This window comes from Mastigoproctus giganteus, chromosome 5 (genome assembly GCF_048544385.1).
Source record: "Mastigoproctus giganteus isolate SK-2022 chromosome 5, ASM4854438v1, whole genome shotgun sequence".
NCBI lineage: Eukaryota > Metazoa > Arthropoda > Arachnida > Uropygi > Thelyphonidae > Mastigoproctus > Mastigoproctus giganteus.
Window position 1 is genome coordinate 173,726,233 of NC_143579.1, and position 17,627 is coordinate 173,743,859.

The window sequence follows — 17,627 nt, forward strand, 5'->3', positions numbered from 1 at the left end:
AAGTTTTATTTTATCTTAAGTTAATTTTATTTTTTCAAGGTTGTTAACAATGAGGAATCAGGACTGGATGTGGATAAGTGGGATTACTTTATGAGAGACTGCCATTATTTAGGTTTTAACTGTAGCTTTAATTATGAACGTTTAATGCTCTGTGCAAGAGTCATTGATGTCAAAGGAGAGAAAAAAATATGCTTTCGGGATAAAGTAAGTGTTGCAGTTAAATCGGTGTTCTGCTCTGTATTTATATTAAAGCAGGGGTTTTCAACCAGCAGGTAATGTTCTGCCCATTCCGCCTCTGCAGTATGAACTGCAGACTTCAAGTGTTATGCATCCTCCAAGTTTAAAACTAGTATGTCACAAAATATAATTCACATTGACTTTTGAAAATCTTTTATAATATTCGATTTTTTTGATATTGCTTCCTCATGTTTTATGTATCTTCCTCAGCATTTAGCAATATTATTATAACCGTATAATAAAATTATTATTAGTATTAGGTAATAATTGATGAACTTTCATATTTAATTATTAAATGTAAAAAAAAAAAAAAAACTGAATAAATATGAACGAAAATAACAAAAATTAAATTCTATTTTGAGAAATGCATAATCACTGGTAAGGAACTGTGCTTGTGGCCCAAAACATACTTGCTGCAACAACCCATGTTGCTTTCAATCTTCAACATTTTATCTGTTTTTGCCCCTAACCAAAAAAAGGTTGGATGCTCCTGTTAAAGCATGAAATTACAGAAAGTATACAAAAAATATAGCTGATATAATAGAACTGCAGTAATTTGTAATTAAATAAATCTCTTTCTCTCTTCCCCCCCCACACACACACACACACACACACACACACACAGAGAGAGAGAGAGAGAGAGAGAGAGAGAGAGAGAATTTACTGTAATTTCTATTTTGTTTAGTAAATTAGAAGAAATCTCCCCCCCCCCCCTGTTTACTATACATAAATAAAACAGAAATTATATTAAACAAATATCTACATATATAAAATCTATCTGAAACTACTGTTAGCAGTTAAACATGGACATTATTTTTACTGTATTAAACACGATGAAAAACCAGCACATTTTATTCATTTGTGAAACAGGTAGTTTTTATTTTATCTTCTGAATCTGTTCAAATATCTGTTGTGTCAGTTTTAGCATAAGATAATGAAATTTGCTGAATTCATTCCCAATTTACATGTTGATGAAATAGGTAATTTTTTATTTATGATATTAGGTTTGGTTAAGATATTTGCAAGCAGTCTTGAGAGTAACTTCAACAAATAAAATCACATTAGAATGATTAATTGACTGCTGAATCATGTCAAAGTGGCTAGCAATCTACCATCAAAAAAGCAGTTGCTGAGAGAGCTGAGGACGAGTTTAGTTATATGTAAACAAATCACCTGTGTAGCAAGCTGGGGGTTCTCTAGTTAGTTATTAAATAAGTTTTGACTGTTAATTTTTTTCTTCTCTCAGCTTTGGAACATTTTATAGCACTAAAAGTTCGACTACTATGTCAAGATATGACAGTTTATTTTGGTATACCTGGCTTCGATGCCATAATTTTGCACAATTTCCATTCCCTTTAAATTATTTTTTAGTGATACAACCAAACACTTGAGGTTGTCTTTAGTTTTCATTTCATTTGCCAGTGGACCCAGTGTAGCATAGCACAGGACCCATATAGGAATATTTATGTACCTTATGTCCGTGTGAAAAATAATTATACAGCCCAGCTGCTTATTGTTAATTTTCTGCTGGTCATAGTCATTGAAGATTTTTAACCACTTAATTTATGACAGGCCTCTTCAACACTCTTAAGCTTTGTTTACATCTGGAATTAAATCAAACTTATCAATTAGACTTGTATGAGATACACGTCTAACTGATAAGTTGTGATACGTGAGTTAATACATTTCTAAATACATTTTATATATAGTAATTTTACTGTACATGTGAAATTTTCAGATCTGGTGCATGCACAGTTCCTATATTTATTTAATCCGTTTTTTTTCCAGAACAGAATGGAATTCAGTTCACACACAGTAAAAAAGCAGAGTACTATTTCAGCATTGAAATAGTATCCCACTTCTTTCTCGAACTACTGAAATAGTTTGAGAAAGTAACACAACATTATATTATGTTTTTCTGTTATGATTGTCTGAGGACATTTTGTCCCTACGTTGACACAATTTGGTTATTGTTAGGAATGACTTTGTCCACGAGAAGACCCTAATATCATTTTTAATTGAATAACATCACCCTGTAGGAGAATCCATTATTTCTTAAAAATTCAAAGGCACTGTTGTGACCTCTTTGGACCTATTTGTGCCAATTATCAGAAAAGAGTCTGAATTCATTACTGTGTATGTGTGTGAATAAAGAATTTAGTATTTCGTGATGTTATTCAATTAAAACTGATATTAATTATTTTAGGTTGACTTGTGAATAAACATAGCCATTAGAGAGAGACCAAGCTCTCTTTGGAGGGACAAAAGTATCCCCATAGAATCATGACAGAAAACCATAATGCAGTGTTTTAGCATTATTTCCTCAGCTTTGTCAATACCTCACTTCTTTATTAAACTGTTGCATTGTGCCAATGCAGTCACTAATAGGAATTTTATTCTACATATAAAGGAAGTTATGTTTTCAGGCAGAACTTTTCTTTCACACACACCACTTGGCTGCTTATTTAGATTTGATACATTTATTAACTGCTTTACAAAAAGTAGCTGATTGAAGCTACCTGTTGTCTTTGACCAACCCATATAGGTCTGAAACTGGTCACAGTAGGGCCCTTTGAGTTTTTAATGAATAACGGATTCACCAATTGGGTTATGTTTTCTAATTAAAATTGATATTAGTTATTTAAGTCAACTCATGGATAAATATAATCATTTCTAAAAAACCCAAGCTCTCTCACTGTTGCTGAATGTACAAAAATGCCCCAAGGTAATCACAATAGAAAAATGTAATGCAGTGTTACATTACTTTCTCAAATGAGTTCACCTATGTTTACGTTTCACTTCATGCATCTCCAGCAAAATTGCGATACAAAAGATAGAGTAACAGTAAAATTCAGACCTATAATTTGAATCACCTTTTTTATTAGCATTAGCAGAGGCACATGATGCAAGAAAGCAAGCTTATACAGCATCAGCCAAAAAAAAAAAAAAAAAATCCTTCCCATTTCCTGATCCATTCATTCCAAATGCTTGTCTAGTTCAGCCTTAAATTTATTTAAGCTATCAACTTCCACAACAACAGATAAAAGTCTGTTCCAGCAATCTACTACCTGCTGGCTAAAGGCAAACTTCCGCACATCTATTCTGCAACTGTCATTCCTCAGTTTGAATCTATGTCCCCTCAGGTTCTTAGTCTGAGCAAGCGGAAGTATCCTGTCAGCACTGAGCCTGTTCAAACCATTCGAGGCCTTATAGACCTCAATCAGATCACCCCTCAGGTGCCTAGTCTCCAGATGCTGCAACTTGCAGAACTTAAGCCTTTCTTCATAAGCCCTTTGTTCCTCTCATCAATCTTGTTACCCTTCTCTATATTTGTTCTTGCAACTCTACATCCTTCCTAAAATGAAGCCTCCACACCTGTATACAGTACTCAAGGTGTGGCCTGACCATTGCCTTATACAAAGGGATAATCACCTCCTTGTTTCTGCTAGCAAACTTTCTATATGTCGTTGACAAAATTCCATGACCTGCTCTGGCAGCCCGTCTGCACTGATCAGAGAAATTCATATCTGAATGCACAATTACTACCAGGTCTTTTTCATTCTCCACCTCCCTGAGTGTAGTACCACAGAGTTGGTATGTTTCTCTTGGGTTACTGCTAACCATACACAGTAATTTGCATTTGTCAATGTTAAACTACAGTTGCCACTTCTCAGCCCATCTTCCTAACTTTTCTAGATCCTGTTGAAGTAGCATACTGTCTTTACTGTCATTAACAAGCCTAGCAATGTTTGTATCATCTGCAAACTTGGACATCAAGCCTGATATATACCTTCATCAATATCATGGATAAATACAGAAAACAACAATGGGCCCAGCACTGAACCTTGGGTGACTCCGCTAATAACATTAGTCCACATTGAGCAGTATCCATTTATTACCACCCTCTGCCATCTCCCACTCAACCATCCTTTTATCCATTGCAGTAACTTGCCCTTAATGCCATACTGCCCCAATTTGTACCAGTCTTCCATGTGCAACAGTATCAAAAGCTTTCCTGAAATCCAAATATATGATATCAAAATTATTTTTAGCGTCCAGTTCCTTTGTGACCACATAGTAGTATCCAATCAAATTGGTCAAACAAGACAAACCCTTAACAAACCCATGCTGTGTACGAACTATTGCTGCTGCCTTGTATAGGTGATCCAGTATCTTTAACCAGATCCTTTAACCAGAGACTCCATTATTTCCCCAGAACAGAAGTTAAACTAGCAGGTCTATAATTATTTGTGTCACCCTTTGTGAATTGGGGATACATTTGCACATTTCCAGTCCATGGGGGCCTCCTCTGACTCTAAGGATGCTCTCATAATTATGGATAAGGGTGTGCTTACTTCCCTTGCTGCCTCCTTCATTATAACTGGATAGATTCCATCTGCCCCAGATGCCTTTTTTTATGTTTAACTTCAACAATTTCTCCTCCACTTTGCTTTCAGTTATCACAAAATCACTTAGTTTCTTGCTAGAGTTTGATAAACTTCTGGCATTCCCCTCCTTGAATAACTCCTGATGTGTGAATGTAGATGCAAAATACTGATTGAGTTTATTAGCTACTTGAGCAGGATCAGCAATAGTTGAACCATCTATGTTAAGTGAACCAATCTGATTCATCCCCTTCCTTCTAGAGTTTACATAAGTAAAGAATTCTTTGTGTCCTTTGCCAAAAAATTTCTTGTAATCTGCCTTCACCTGCATAACCTCCTTTGTGACGTGATTACAGATTAGCTTACATCTGTTGTAGTCTTCTGTGTCGCCTGATAATTTATATGCATCCCATGCATTTTTCTTCTCTGCCATGAGCCTCATTAATTCATCTCACATCCATTTAGGCCTGAACCTTGAATAGTATTTCTTAGTTAGTATGAAAAGCCTAGTAGCCTCCAAGATTAAGTCCCCGAAGGCTTCACATTTAGAATTGACTGTTTGTTACATTGGTTGATGCAACTCTATAGAATTTAAAAAAAAACTGTCTGAGACCTCTGTAGTCACCTTTATGAAAACAAAAACCCATGGTACTTACATATTTAAGTAACTCCCACATCAGTGCACTGTGATTACTGTTACCTAGTGGTTCCTTTATCTGGAAATTCCTAATGCATGCATCATCACTGCTGATAATCAGATCAAGGGTATTACTCCCTCTGGTTGCGCCTCGAACATGTTGCTGTAGAAGACAATCCTCCAGTAAATCCACAAAAGTCTTGCTAGCGTGCGAGTGACAAACCCACAAGTTCCTGTCAGTATCTGGAAAGTTAAAATCCCCCATTACAAGACATTCTGATTTAATAGCCCATTCTATTTCTCTGCACAACTGTTAATTGTACTCATCAGCGTCATTAGGCCTATAACATACTCCTACTCCCATTTTCCCTTTCCCAGTGTTTATGTCATACCAAATAGACTCAACATTGCACTGTCCACCCATGTCAACTGGATGCACTTCCTTAGATTTTGTTTCTTAACTAACAGCATAACCCCTCCTCCCTTCCTATTCCTGTCTGTCCTCTCTGAACATTGTACTCCCCAAATTCCAATTCTCCACTGTTTATATCTGTGTGACACCATGTCTCTGATATCCCAACAATATCCGCCTTTGATGTCTTGATCAGCACTTCAAATTCGTCAGTTTTATTCAGTTGTTATTCTTCAGTTGTGGTGTAGGCTAGGCCTGCACCACAACTGAAGAATAACAGTAAGTTGAGGTGTGCAGAGAGTGTAGTGCAGAAAGCAAGAGTTGAATAAATGAAATGAAAGCCAGAAGAATGAATGAAAGTGTAAGTGTGTGAGAAAAAGAATGCAAACCATAAATGCTACAGTTAAGTACACACTAACCATAGTTTTAATTAGTATTTAAATTTACACTACACATCATTGCATCCCCTTGGTGGGTGACAAAAAGATGAATAAGTGAGTGAAAAAAAATTTTTTTTTTTTTTTTTTTTAGTTCACGAGCTAATGTGCCCCTTGGAGAGTTCTTTTTATTTATTATTCTGTTTAGTATTGGTTTATAAAAAAGAGTGGTGATTATTCTTTAGTGGGTGTGGGCATGCTTCTTCATCGTTCCATGGTTCTACTCCAGATAGCAGGAATTTCCTCCATTTCTAACATAGTTCAGTGTTTTATATATATCTCTCTAGCTCAATTCAGTGCTTCACAACTTGTACCTAATGATGGGAAATAAAAACTGTAAAACTTAAGAAACGAAAAATTTAACATACTTAATTTTTACTGTAAATATTTTGTAATGTAATTTTTACTGTATTTTATTGATTGTAAAAAAAAAAAAAAAACAGACATACAGAAATACTCATACAAAATTATCAAGTTTAAGAACAAATAGCACACATTCACGCTGTACAATCACTCACCCATCCCCATGCTTCTTCAATTCTTTATTTGGTTGTGGGGCCACTTCATCTGATTTGGAAGAATCTGATACTAGGCTTTGATGTTGTTATACAAGTACCACTGCTGATCCAGTGACAATCCTCCTGGCTTGATTACCTTTGGCATCTTTCCATCCAATGGTTTTAATAGAAAAATGAACTCATCAATGTCTTTACCATCAGCAAATTTCCTTGCCTTCACTGCTCCACTATGGCAAATCATGAAGTGGTGGTATTTAGTAATCCCATCTAACTGTTTGAAAAATTGCTTCAAGTATACATCCCATTCATACAAAGTCACTTGTTTGGCAGAGACAGCCTTATTATGACCACCAGGAGAGGAGGTAATAATACAATTTATCAAGTCATTGTGGGTATCAATATTACTGACAGCATACTTTGCTTTAAAGATTCCAAACATCCGATCAGGACTAAACTTAGTATGACCAGTTAGGAGAAAATTGGGGAGAATACACTGCTGCATTCCCTTTGCCACTCTCCACATTAGATATTGAAGCATTGTGTTATTTTTATTCTGTCCCACACAGTTGTCTGCAATAGGACAGGGGTCTCAGCTTCTTGAGAAGTTTCCGGGTAGTGTTGCAACAAACTCATCACACCATTTGGACCTTTTCCAATGTTTTGCTCCCCGTCAATCAAGTAGTTGAACTGAATTTTTTTTTTTTTTTCATTGGTTATACCAAATACTGCACATTTTCGTGTGCACTTGAAATAAGCAGAACCTGGTTGCTAAGGGCTTGTTGGATAATTTACTGTTTGAGCAAAATCAAAAGATATCACCCTAGTCATATCATCTGAGTTGCGACACCAGGTTTGGTAATGTGATCTCTGATTTCTGGCTTTCCGGAGGTGGTCCAAAGCACTGTTCAGCTTCAGTTTTTTTCTCTCCATCCTTGCAGTTCTTGGCTTGAAAAATATATAGAGAATTTCTTCTACAAACATCACACAAATCAGCAGCTGGTTTCATGACTGTCACATAAGGGATGTATTTTGTCCAATTTCTTCTAAAAGAATGTCATAAAATAAAGCAGATATCGCTGAGGTTTCTGTAAGTTGTTGCCCACCGCGAGCAGAGTCCCACGAGAGACAGCTACCTTGCACGGAATTGTGTTTACTCGAAAACTTCTTTCCGCACGTTAACCATCTTTTCGTAGTCCAGGTCACATATTATGAGTTATATAGTGTGTTGGTAATCATTAATATGTAAAATTAGTGCAATTGCAGTGGCAATAAAGCAACTATGTCTATAATGTTATATATATATGTATATATATATATATATATATATATATATATATATATATATATATATATATACACACACCTTATTATTTTGTTAAATAAATGTATTAGTTTATGGGGAAGATTATCATAAAAAACATACCTAGATAAAGCTTTGGAGAACGCACAGGTATGTCTTTTATGATAATCTTCCCCATAAACTAATATAGACAACCACCGTACAACATGGTACTTCTACAACACGGTTTCGCTCTAAACAATTGATAAGGCAATCCTCACACAACACAGGTACTTATATAACATGGTTAGAGAATTGTAACCTTGCATAACATGATATTTTTGAGCATTTTTGCAGGGAAAAACTGCTGTTATGCTGGATGTAATTTTCAACAGTTCCATTCTTTTTTGTGAATCCTGCTTTTGGCTTGCTAATCGTTATGCAAAAAAAAAAAAAAAATTTATTGGAAATCTCCATGTTAGGTTCTGTGCTATTGAACTTGTGCTTGTTGAACTTGTGGAAAAGTCAAGATTTCAAAAGTTTTATTACCACTGGATAACACACCAGGCCATCCAAATGTTGAAGTAATGTTCCTACCACATACTACAACTTCCTTAATTAGATCAAGGCATCATATATATATTGTGGCGCCTCCGTAGCCAGGTGGGCAGGAGCAGCAGTGCGTAGCACACGCTTCTTGATTAGACTGGGGTTCGAGCCTGTGACCACCAAAAAAGGAAGATGCGGAAAGGTCAGGGAATGACCACCGCATATCCCCGGAGCAATATAGCCTTAGTTGCTAATGCTCCTGAAAACCAAATAACAACAACAACAGCATCATATGACACTCATTACATTAGAAAATCATTACAATGGATTTTGGAAAAAATTGATAGGAAATTGAAGTGATGGAGGCATGGAAATATTTTTCAATTGTGGACTGTATTGGAATCATAGTTTTATTGCTCCAAGAAGTAAAACTGTCAACATTAAACATGTGTTGGAAAAATGTATGGCCAGCGTTAGTTCATTCAGGAAATAGGTCGAACCGACAGAAAACTGAATCCATGCAATATTTGCTAAGGCAGTAGGAGAGAAAGGTTTTGATGATATGACTACTGAAGCCCTCTTAGGTAGCACAGTTGGTAGAATCACCATCATCCCCAGACTGGGTGGAAAAGACCTAAGTTCGAATCTCGTCGATGACAGGAGGAATTCTTATGGGTCTTTTTCACAATTTGGCTGGGTTAGTCTGTCTCAGGTGAGGGTAGCATGGTTTTTTCTCCCAGAAACTGGGTTTTTCGTCCAGAAAAATAGAAAATCAACCCCAGAACACATGCAATTTGAACACACAGAGCAACATAGGCTTAGTTGCAGATGCTCATAAAAATGGCATTGGATTCAAAACAAATCAATTCAGAGGATGAAAATTTATTTATATTATGTGTATATGCAGATGAAAATTCTGAACTTCCAAATTTTACACTAAAAAGCATACAGAAAGACATAATTCTTCTACTGAAAAAGGAGAGCCCAAAGTTCAAAAGGGAGCTTCAAAAATGCTTAGTTCCATACAACGAAATTACAAAGATCTACCAAGCAAAAGCAAGCAAACTCAGATTAATGATTTTTTGAAGCGAGCAGAGGATACACTAAATCTAGAATGGTGTATTTTTATTATCTCTTGGAATGTAATTCCCCCTTTTGTACTGGCTCTTAGTCCTGTATAACATGGTTTCACACTACATGAGATTCTATAGGAACCAAACTACCGTGTTACATGGGGGGGGGGTTACCTGTACACATATTGAACAAAATGATACAGTATATGTATTATGTATATTATATTATGAACATACCAAATTGTAGGTATACAGTAATAAGTTTTGTACATTATCCTTTGTGTGATTCTTTTTAAAAGCAGCTTTCAAAAAGACTCATTGATTTCCACTGAAATATTTTTCAGTGGAAATCAATGGTCAGTGGTCTGTTTTTGGGATGTTTTTATGATAAATTTCAACATTAACACAAAACCCAGTGGAGTATTATTTGATATAATTTGCTCCCTGCACTATTACAAAAAGATTCCTTGCAAATGGCCGAAAAAAAGACTTAGAGAATATTTTTTTTGGAAAATGATTCTTTGTTCTGCTTGTTTATAGTTGCTGAACAGAAAATAACTTCTCAGCAGAAAGAAAGATAGCATTGTCCCCGTTGTAAATGAATCTCCTTTTTCACATTTTTATCTTTCAAGCTGGTCACTTTTTTTGGGTGGTGGGGCATCAGGCAGAACCTGAAGTTTCTGGATCTTGTAAGGTGAGTATTGTTTTTAGTATTATTTGGCCATCACTGGTGATATTCTAATGTCAGTGCTAATTTTGCAATATGGAGACACTGCTTTCATCAAATTCAGTACCTCAGTTTCTAATCTTTTTTGAGGAAAGCTTCACTGATTCAGGCTACTGTTCCTGGATGGCTGCTTTTGTTTGCTGATTCTTTGGTTTTGTAATATCTACAAAATTTTGTAATTATACATCCCAGTCAGATGGAGCACAGTGATGACTGCCAGTGATTTTCAGGTCACCTATAAAAAGATCTTAATTTGAATTAAAAGGTTGAATAGAATACCAGTGTCAATTGTAACATTAAAATTAAGGAGCCCATATCTGAATTGATTGGAAGAGAAATTCTGATACGGGTTACCTTTTCTATGTTACTGATTATAATATAGAAAAATAAAACTCAGTTGTTTACTGTGTGTATAGCCACCAAAGTTCTCACACTCTGTATTAGGAACTGGCTTATTTCATTCAGATTTGGAATATGTTTGATTTTTGATAGATTTTTCAAAAATTTTGAATTTATGACATTCTTATCACCGTGGAATCAAATAATAATGTTCCTCCTAAGTGGTTTCCGGCATTATTTTCAACATTTAAATTATTCCCTTCTAACATTTATGGCCACAGTTAGCATTGAAGCTGGAGACTTTGAAAGCTTCTGATTTTGTATTAGTGTATGGAATGGTTTATAGAGAAATGACGATGCACCCTACAAAGGTGCACCTTCATGTTGTTGTTATTTGGTTTTTAGGACCATTAGCAACTAAGGCCATATTGCTCCGGGGATATGCGGTGGTCATTCCCTTACCTTTCCACATCCTCTGTATTTGGTGGTCATGGGCTCGAACCCCGGTCTAATCAAGAAGCGTGTGCTAAGCACTGCTGCACCTGACTACGGAGGTGCTGCACCTTCATGTAGGGGGATGGGTTTTTAGTTAACAGGTTTAGTTTTCTTCTTTAATTTTTGCTTGCATTAAACCAAATTACTTGAAGCTTTGGCTGTTCAAGGCAGATGAATAATCAAGATTTATCTCTCTCTCTCTCACAGGGTAACTTGGAAATTTTTTTTTTTTTAGCTTATGCAGCATAAGCCTCAGGCTTCCTTGCACCATATGGCTAATAATAACATATACAGTGATGGACAAAAGAACTGCATCACCTTAAAAAAGTAACATTTGTAGTGTAACATATAACATATTGTTTGATTACAGTCATTTTGTTTGTCGCAAAGCAAAGGTATTGCATCAGATAATGCTTCTATTGCATCAGGCAGTAATCACAAGGTATTGCATCAGCCGTTTCTATAAATACAGCATTGGAAGGGTATACACACTCATTAGTATCCTGTTTTGTGGTAGTGTAAGTATGGCTCCATATGTTCAGTTGACACCAAGAAAAAAAGTGTAGCTGTTGCTCTGTCCCATGAAGGGCTTTCTACATGTTCTATCTATCGCTGATAAAATAGGCTGCCATCAGTTAACATTATAGTGGGTGCTGAAATTAAAGCATGAAACCAGTGATGTGAAGAGAGTGGCTATGCCTTCCCGAGATCGATATTTGAAATGGCTGTGCCTTCTTAATTGCCATGCTAGTGCTCCTGATCTAAAACTGGACTTTCAGATGGCCTCTGGTGTTGAAACAAGTACACAAACTATCCAAAGATGACTTTTGGAATGTAGTCTGCATGTCTATCAGCCTAAGAAGAAGTCATTGTTGTTGTTGACCCAACAAATGAGGAAGAAGTGACTTGCTTGGGCTAAAATGCATGTTTCTTGGACAAAAGAGCAATGGAACACAGTCATATTTTCTGACGAATCGAAATTCAACCTGCATGGCTTGGATGGGAAGTGATATGTCAGAAGACGATCATGACTGCATAACACAGACTGTAAAGTTCCCTGCCAGTAAGATGGTCTGAGGATGCATAACAAGCAAAGGGGTGGTGCGAATTAAGTTTATTAACAGAATAGCGAATGCAGAAACCTACACTGCTATCTTCGAGGAGCACCTGAAACCCATTATTAGGGATCACCACACAGACATCCAAAAGTGAATTTTTCAACAGGACCCAGCACCTTTGCCATACAGCAAAATTGGTAAGTTTAATGCTATTTAGATTTAATGATGAGTTTGTCTTCTTGTCTCACAAGGCTTAAAACATACTTACACCAATGTTTTCCCTCGGTTTTTCTCCCTTAAGGTGCAGTCATACCTCAAGAATTCTAGCAGTACAGTGTTGGACAGGCCCGGCAACAGTTCAGATTTAAACCCTATTGAAAGTTGCTGGAACATAATGTTGTTCCAGAAAATTGCTCAGAATAAATCAACAAGTAAGATTTAGCTGCAGGAGAGCATTGTAAGGGTGTGGTACCATTAAATTGGGCAACCATATATCCAGAAGTTGATCAACTTTATGCCAGATCATTGCAAGGCTGTAATTGCAGATCGAGGAGGAACAACAAAATATTGAGGACTTATTTTGCTAATTTATAGAATACTGTTATGTTAACTTGTCATTTTAGTTTATACATGTAAATGCAATAAAATGTATGTTTGGTTGTCATGATTGCCATTTGCATGATTTCTTATATTTCCATTAATTATGCATTTTACCCTTTGGGAAGATATTTATGGCAATTAGGTATGTCAGTGGAGCCTTTTTATGGGATTTCATTCACAGAGATATATATTCCATCTAACAAATGCATTTTGAACATTTTTGCAACCCACAAATCAGCACAAAACACATTATTTGCAAAATTCACAAGTGATGCAGTTTTTTTTGTCTGCCACTGTATTATCAACTGGATTCTGATTATAAAATTAAGCTACATTGCCTTTGTTTTAGATTCCATCAGGAAGCTGTTTGGAATTATTTTGATTTTCATTATTTATTATAAAAATAAAATTTTTTATAAAGATTATTTTTAAATGATAAATAAATATTTCATATAATTTTTATGTGTATTAGGTAGCCTCTAATATTTACAGTATGTTCCAAACTAGATGCACGTTACATCGTACTGCCTACCAGCATCGAGTAATTGTTTTGATTCATAAAATGTAAGCATATTTTAATTTTTTCTGCTCAAGATAAAAGAACATATGTAATTTAGTTCTTAATTCACTCTATGCTCCCTTACATTGCACACAACTGAATCGCTTTTAATGGTAGTTAATGCAGTACATTGTTATCTTGTCACAGACATCACAAATTTAGGGACTATTTTTCTTCAATTGACTGTTCCAGATAAATTTTTTTTAATTTCAGAGCTCGACATCTGTTCGGTTGAATTTCATACAGACTATAATTTTGTCATGTTTGTTATAGAGAGAATGTGCTTGCATCTTTGTTTTTATTGCAGATATACTGTTACTGAATTATTCTATATTTTTTTTATTATGCATGGATGCTGATGACCTAAAAATTGTTTTTATTTAATTTCAAATATTTAAAAAATGATTACATTAAATGCAAAAAAAATTACATTAAACGCAGTGCCAGTTTTTAATTGACTTATTATTTTCTGGTAAATGGCATATCGTTAATATATGTTGCAGCTATTACAAAAAATATAAAAAACTGAAATCCAAGTTTCATTTTTTAAGGCGAGGGGGAGAATTGTTTAAACATACACTATCGTCCAAAAAGTTCTGTTCAAGACCTAAATGAATGTCAGATAAATTGACGAGACTACTGACAGAGAAGAAAAATGTGTTGGATCGTTATAAATTAGCAGATGGAGACACTTTCTGTAGCTAAGAATGCAAAGAAAAATTGGAAAGTTATTTGAAGATAAAGCACTCAAAATCCATGTTGTTTTATGTTTATTTCCAATTTGGAAATATGTGCATAATTTAGCAAAACATTTCGTGGTACTTCCTTAGCACTTCATTAGTGACTGCAAAAAAAGTAATCAAGGGTTATTATTATGCAATTCTTAAAATTAAGTTCTAGGAATTTCTAAAAAATGTTCGTAAATCAAACTCAGATCTAATTTTAAGAATTTTGTTTTAAGGTTAATTTTATCTAAGTAAATAACAATAATATGCAAGCACTTACCCGATGTCTTTGCAATGTCACTATCACAAAAGATCATTTAGGTCACAAGAATTAATTTACTTGTTTATGGATGAAACCTAGATATACTGCTAAAAAAAAAAATACAATTATTAAGACAGTTGTAGACAGAAGAAATGTGAATAAATGCAAATAGATGCAAAGAAAAGTGTGACATGGTGTGAAGTATTGCCTTGTTGAGTATAAAAACTGTGCAGGCTGTTCAACTGCAGTAATCTGAAGCCAGAATGGGGCAAAAAAATGATCTAACTCTTCAAATAGGCCTCTGGGGTTTGGAATATTCATATTCATAATAATTACACAATACACCAACCGATGTTATAAATAGTGTTTATTAAAATAATGTTGGAAATAAAAATAAAAATCTAATAAAAACTGACTGTACAATATATAATATGGATCTAAACTGCAAAGAATTATTTACAATAAAACAATGTAGATGAAACACAGGATGATAAAAGTGCTAAAATACCGTAGCTTTCAGAGGCATCCCCTCCTTTTTCAACAGTGAGGCTTGTCGTACGGCACATCCTTAAATATCAGCAGGCTCACGGTTCTCAGCACATGGTTCCACAGGAGCATGGGCAGCGCTCTCCCCATGTGCACTGGAACCGGAAATGGCTTGGGAGCGTGCCAGGCAGAACCACCATCCCGTCCAAGAATCACTGCCTCGAAGAGGGGATGAATGGGGATTCCCGTCTCTATTAATGGTATTGCTCTCAGAGGAACAAATCCATCCGCACGCTCTGGAGCCACTTGCGGTCCCAAAATCTGTGTGCCCAGTTGATAACAGCTTCATCTGGGGAGATTTGATGGTGCTCCTCCCAAAAATGTTCTGCCACAGCAGATCTTCCATAATCCGCGGTCTTTAATGTGTTCATATGTCCCCCCAGACAATCTTTGAACTGGCGTTTTGTTTCACCAACATAACATATGGGGTCCTTAACCTGTGACACAACTGTGTGCAACCTATGCCCTGGAAGCTGCACACTGTGTGTCTGGCAATCGTGCAATACACAAGCTATGTGTTCAATTAGGCCTGGATAGTAGGGAATGTATGCGGTGGCCACTGGTGTGAATGGTTCTCTTCATTCGTGCTCACCTCAGATGTATTTGTCTATGAACCTCTGGGGGTAGCCGCATTTTCTGAGATCCGCTGTGACACGTTTAATTTCTTCTTTTCTATAGAAAAGAAGGTAGAAAGGAAGAGGATAGAAAAGAAGAAATTAAACGTGTCACAGCGGATCTCAGAAAATGCGGCTACCCCCAGAGGTTCTATAGAAAAGAAGGTAGAAAGGAAGAGGATAGAAAAGAAGGTAGAAAGGAAGAGGATAGAAAAGAAGAAATTAAACGTGTCACAGCGGATCTCAGAAAATGCGGCTACCCCCAGAGGTTCATAGACAAATACATCTGAGGTGAGCACGAATGAAGAGAACCATTCACACCATTGGCCACCGCATACATTCCCTACTATCCAGGCCTAACTGAACGCATAGCTCGTGTATTGCGCGATTGCCAGACATGTTGTGTGCAGCTTCCAGGGCATAGGTTGCACACAGTTGTGTCACAGGTTAAGGACCTCATACCAAGGGAATTTACAAGTGGGGTTGTGTATGAGATTAGATGCCCAGATTGTGGGGAATGTTATGTTGGTGAAACAAAACGCCGGTTCAAAGATCGTCTGGGGGAGCAATGAACACATTAAAGACCGCGGATTATGGAAGATCTGCTGTGGCAGACTTCCTTAATCCGTGCTCCTCCCAAACGTTTTTGGGAGGAGCACCATAAAAACTCCCCAGACGAAGCTGTTATCATCCACCACCGAGCATATAGATTTTGGGACCGCAAGTGGCTCGAGAGCTTGCAGATTTGTTCCTCTGAGAGCAATACCATTAATAGAGACAGGGGAATCCCCATTCATCCCCTCTTCGAGGCAGTGATTCTTGGACGGGATGAGCGGTTAACACTATTTACAACATCGATTGGTGTATTGTGTAATTATTATGAAAACAAATGATGTATCAGACTTAAGAATGTCTTATTGTGGGTTTAGCAGGAGCAATGATTCTAGAAACAAAAGATGTAACTGGCTTCTCAAAAGCATCCATCTCTCATGTTTTTAACGACCAGAAAGCAAGTGGTTCTTCCACATCTCAAAGGTGTCAATGTGAGAGAAAAACCATACGTCAAGAGCAAAGCCATAATACTCTAAGGAGGACTGTACAGGAAAATAGGACATCCAGTGTGCACAAATAACATCTGAATTCAACCAAGTTCAGAATTGCTCTATTTCAACCTGTACCATGTGCAGGGAATTGAAGAAATTGGGTATTGCCAGTTGTTTCAGAAAAACCCATTTGCAGTTGTCAAGAATGTCATGATCGGCTAGAAGAACAATGAGAGAAAGTCATGATACACTTTGTTTTCAATGATGGTAGGCAGAGTGTGGCAAGAACCTCAAAGTGCTAAACCTGTTTGTCTTGTTAAGACAATCCAAGCATCTGCGGGTAGTATCATGGTATGGTGGGAATGTTTTGTTGGCACAGACTGGGTCTGTTGATATTGGTGGAAGGTCAAATGTCATCCAGGGAGTACTGGAATTTTGTATCAGATCAACTGCACCCTGCAATGTTACACTTTTATCCTATAGGTGATGGCCACTTTATGGATGACAATGCAACAGCACATCATGCCAGAATGGTTCAGAGAACATGACACGGATTTCCACCATCATCCCTGGCTCCCACATTTACCTGATCTCAGTCCTATTGAGAATGTATGGGAAAGGCTGGAGAGAGAGAGAGAGAGAGAGCCATTTAGAAATAGTCTTGTTCCTTTAACTTTGTCAGCTGTGTGATATTTCACTGGAAGAATGGTTGCGATTAAACCAAAACACTTTATGGAGTTCATGCATAGTTACTATTATTTGAAACAAAGGAGGACCAATTCGATACTGAATAAAGGTACATATTTTTTTGGCCATTGTATGTATTTATATGTATATACATATACTGTGGTTTTCTTAATGTCATTGCCAAGTGGTTTGGTGGAGTAGAATCTAGGGCATTATCTTTATAGTCTCGATACTGTGGTTTATTTTTGCCTTTTGGCTTATTGGATAATGGGCGAGGTTAGTGCACATTTTGAATATGTGGTATTAAAAAAAATTTTTTTTATTATTATTTTAACTTAACATAAAAAAAGGGTGCCCGGCGTGGACGGGATCTATCCAATTATATTAAGGAAGGCAGCAAAGGAGGTGAGCAAACCCATAGTCATAATAATTAGAGCATCTTTGC

At 36.4% G+C, this 17,627-nt stretch overlaps 1 protein-coding gene across 1 annotated transcript in view; it reads left to right on the top strand.

Moving 5' to 3' along the window:
• Positions 1-17,627, top strand: part of LOC150085854 (deoxynucleoside triphosphate triphosphohydrolase SAMHD1-like) — a 207,060-nt gene that overhangs the window by 130,711 nt on the left and 58,722 nt on the right. The window contains exons 6-7 of the mRNA XM_090374716.1: positions 40-204; positions 13,219-13,310. Coding sequence (XP_090230842.1) covers positions 40-204; positions 13,219-13,310 — 257 coding nt within the window. The remainder of the gene's footprint in view (positions 1-39; positions 205-13,218; positions 13,311-17,627) is intronic.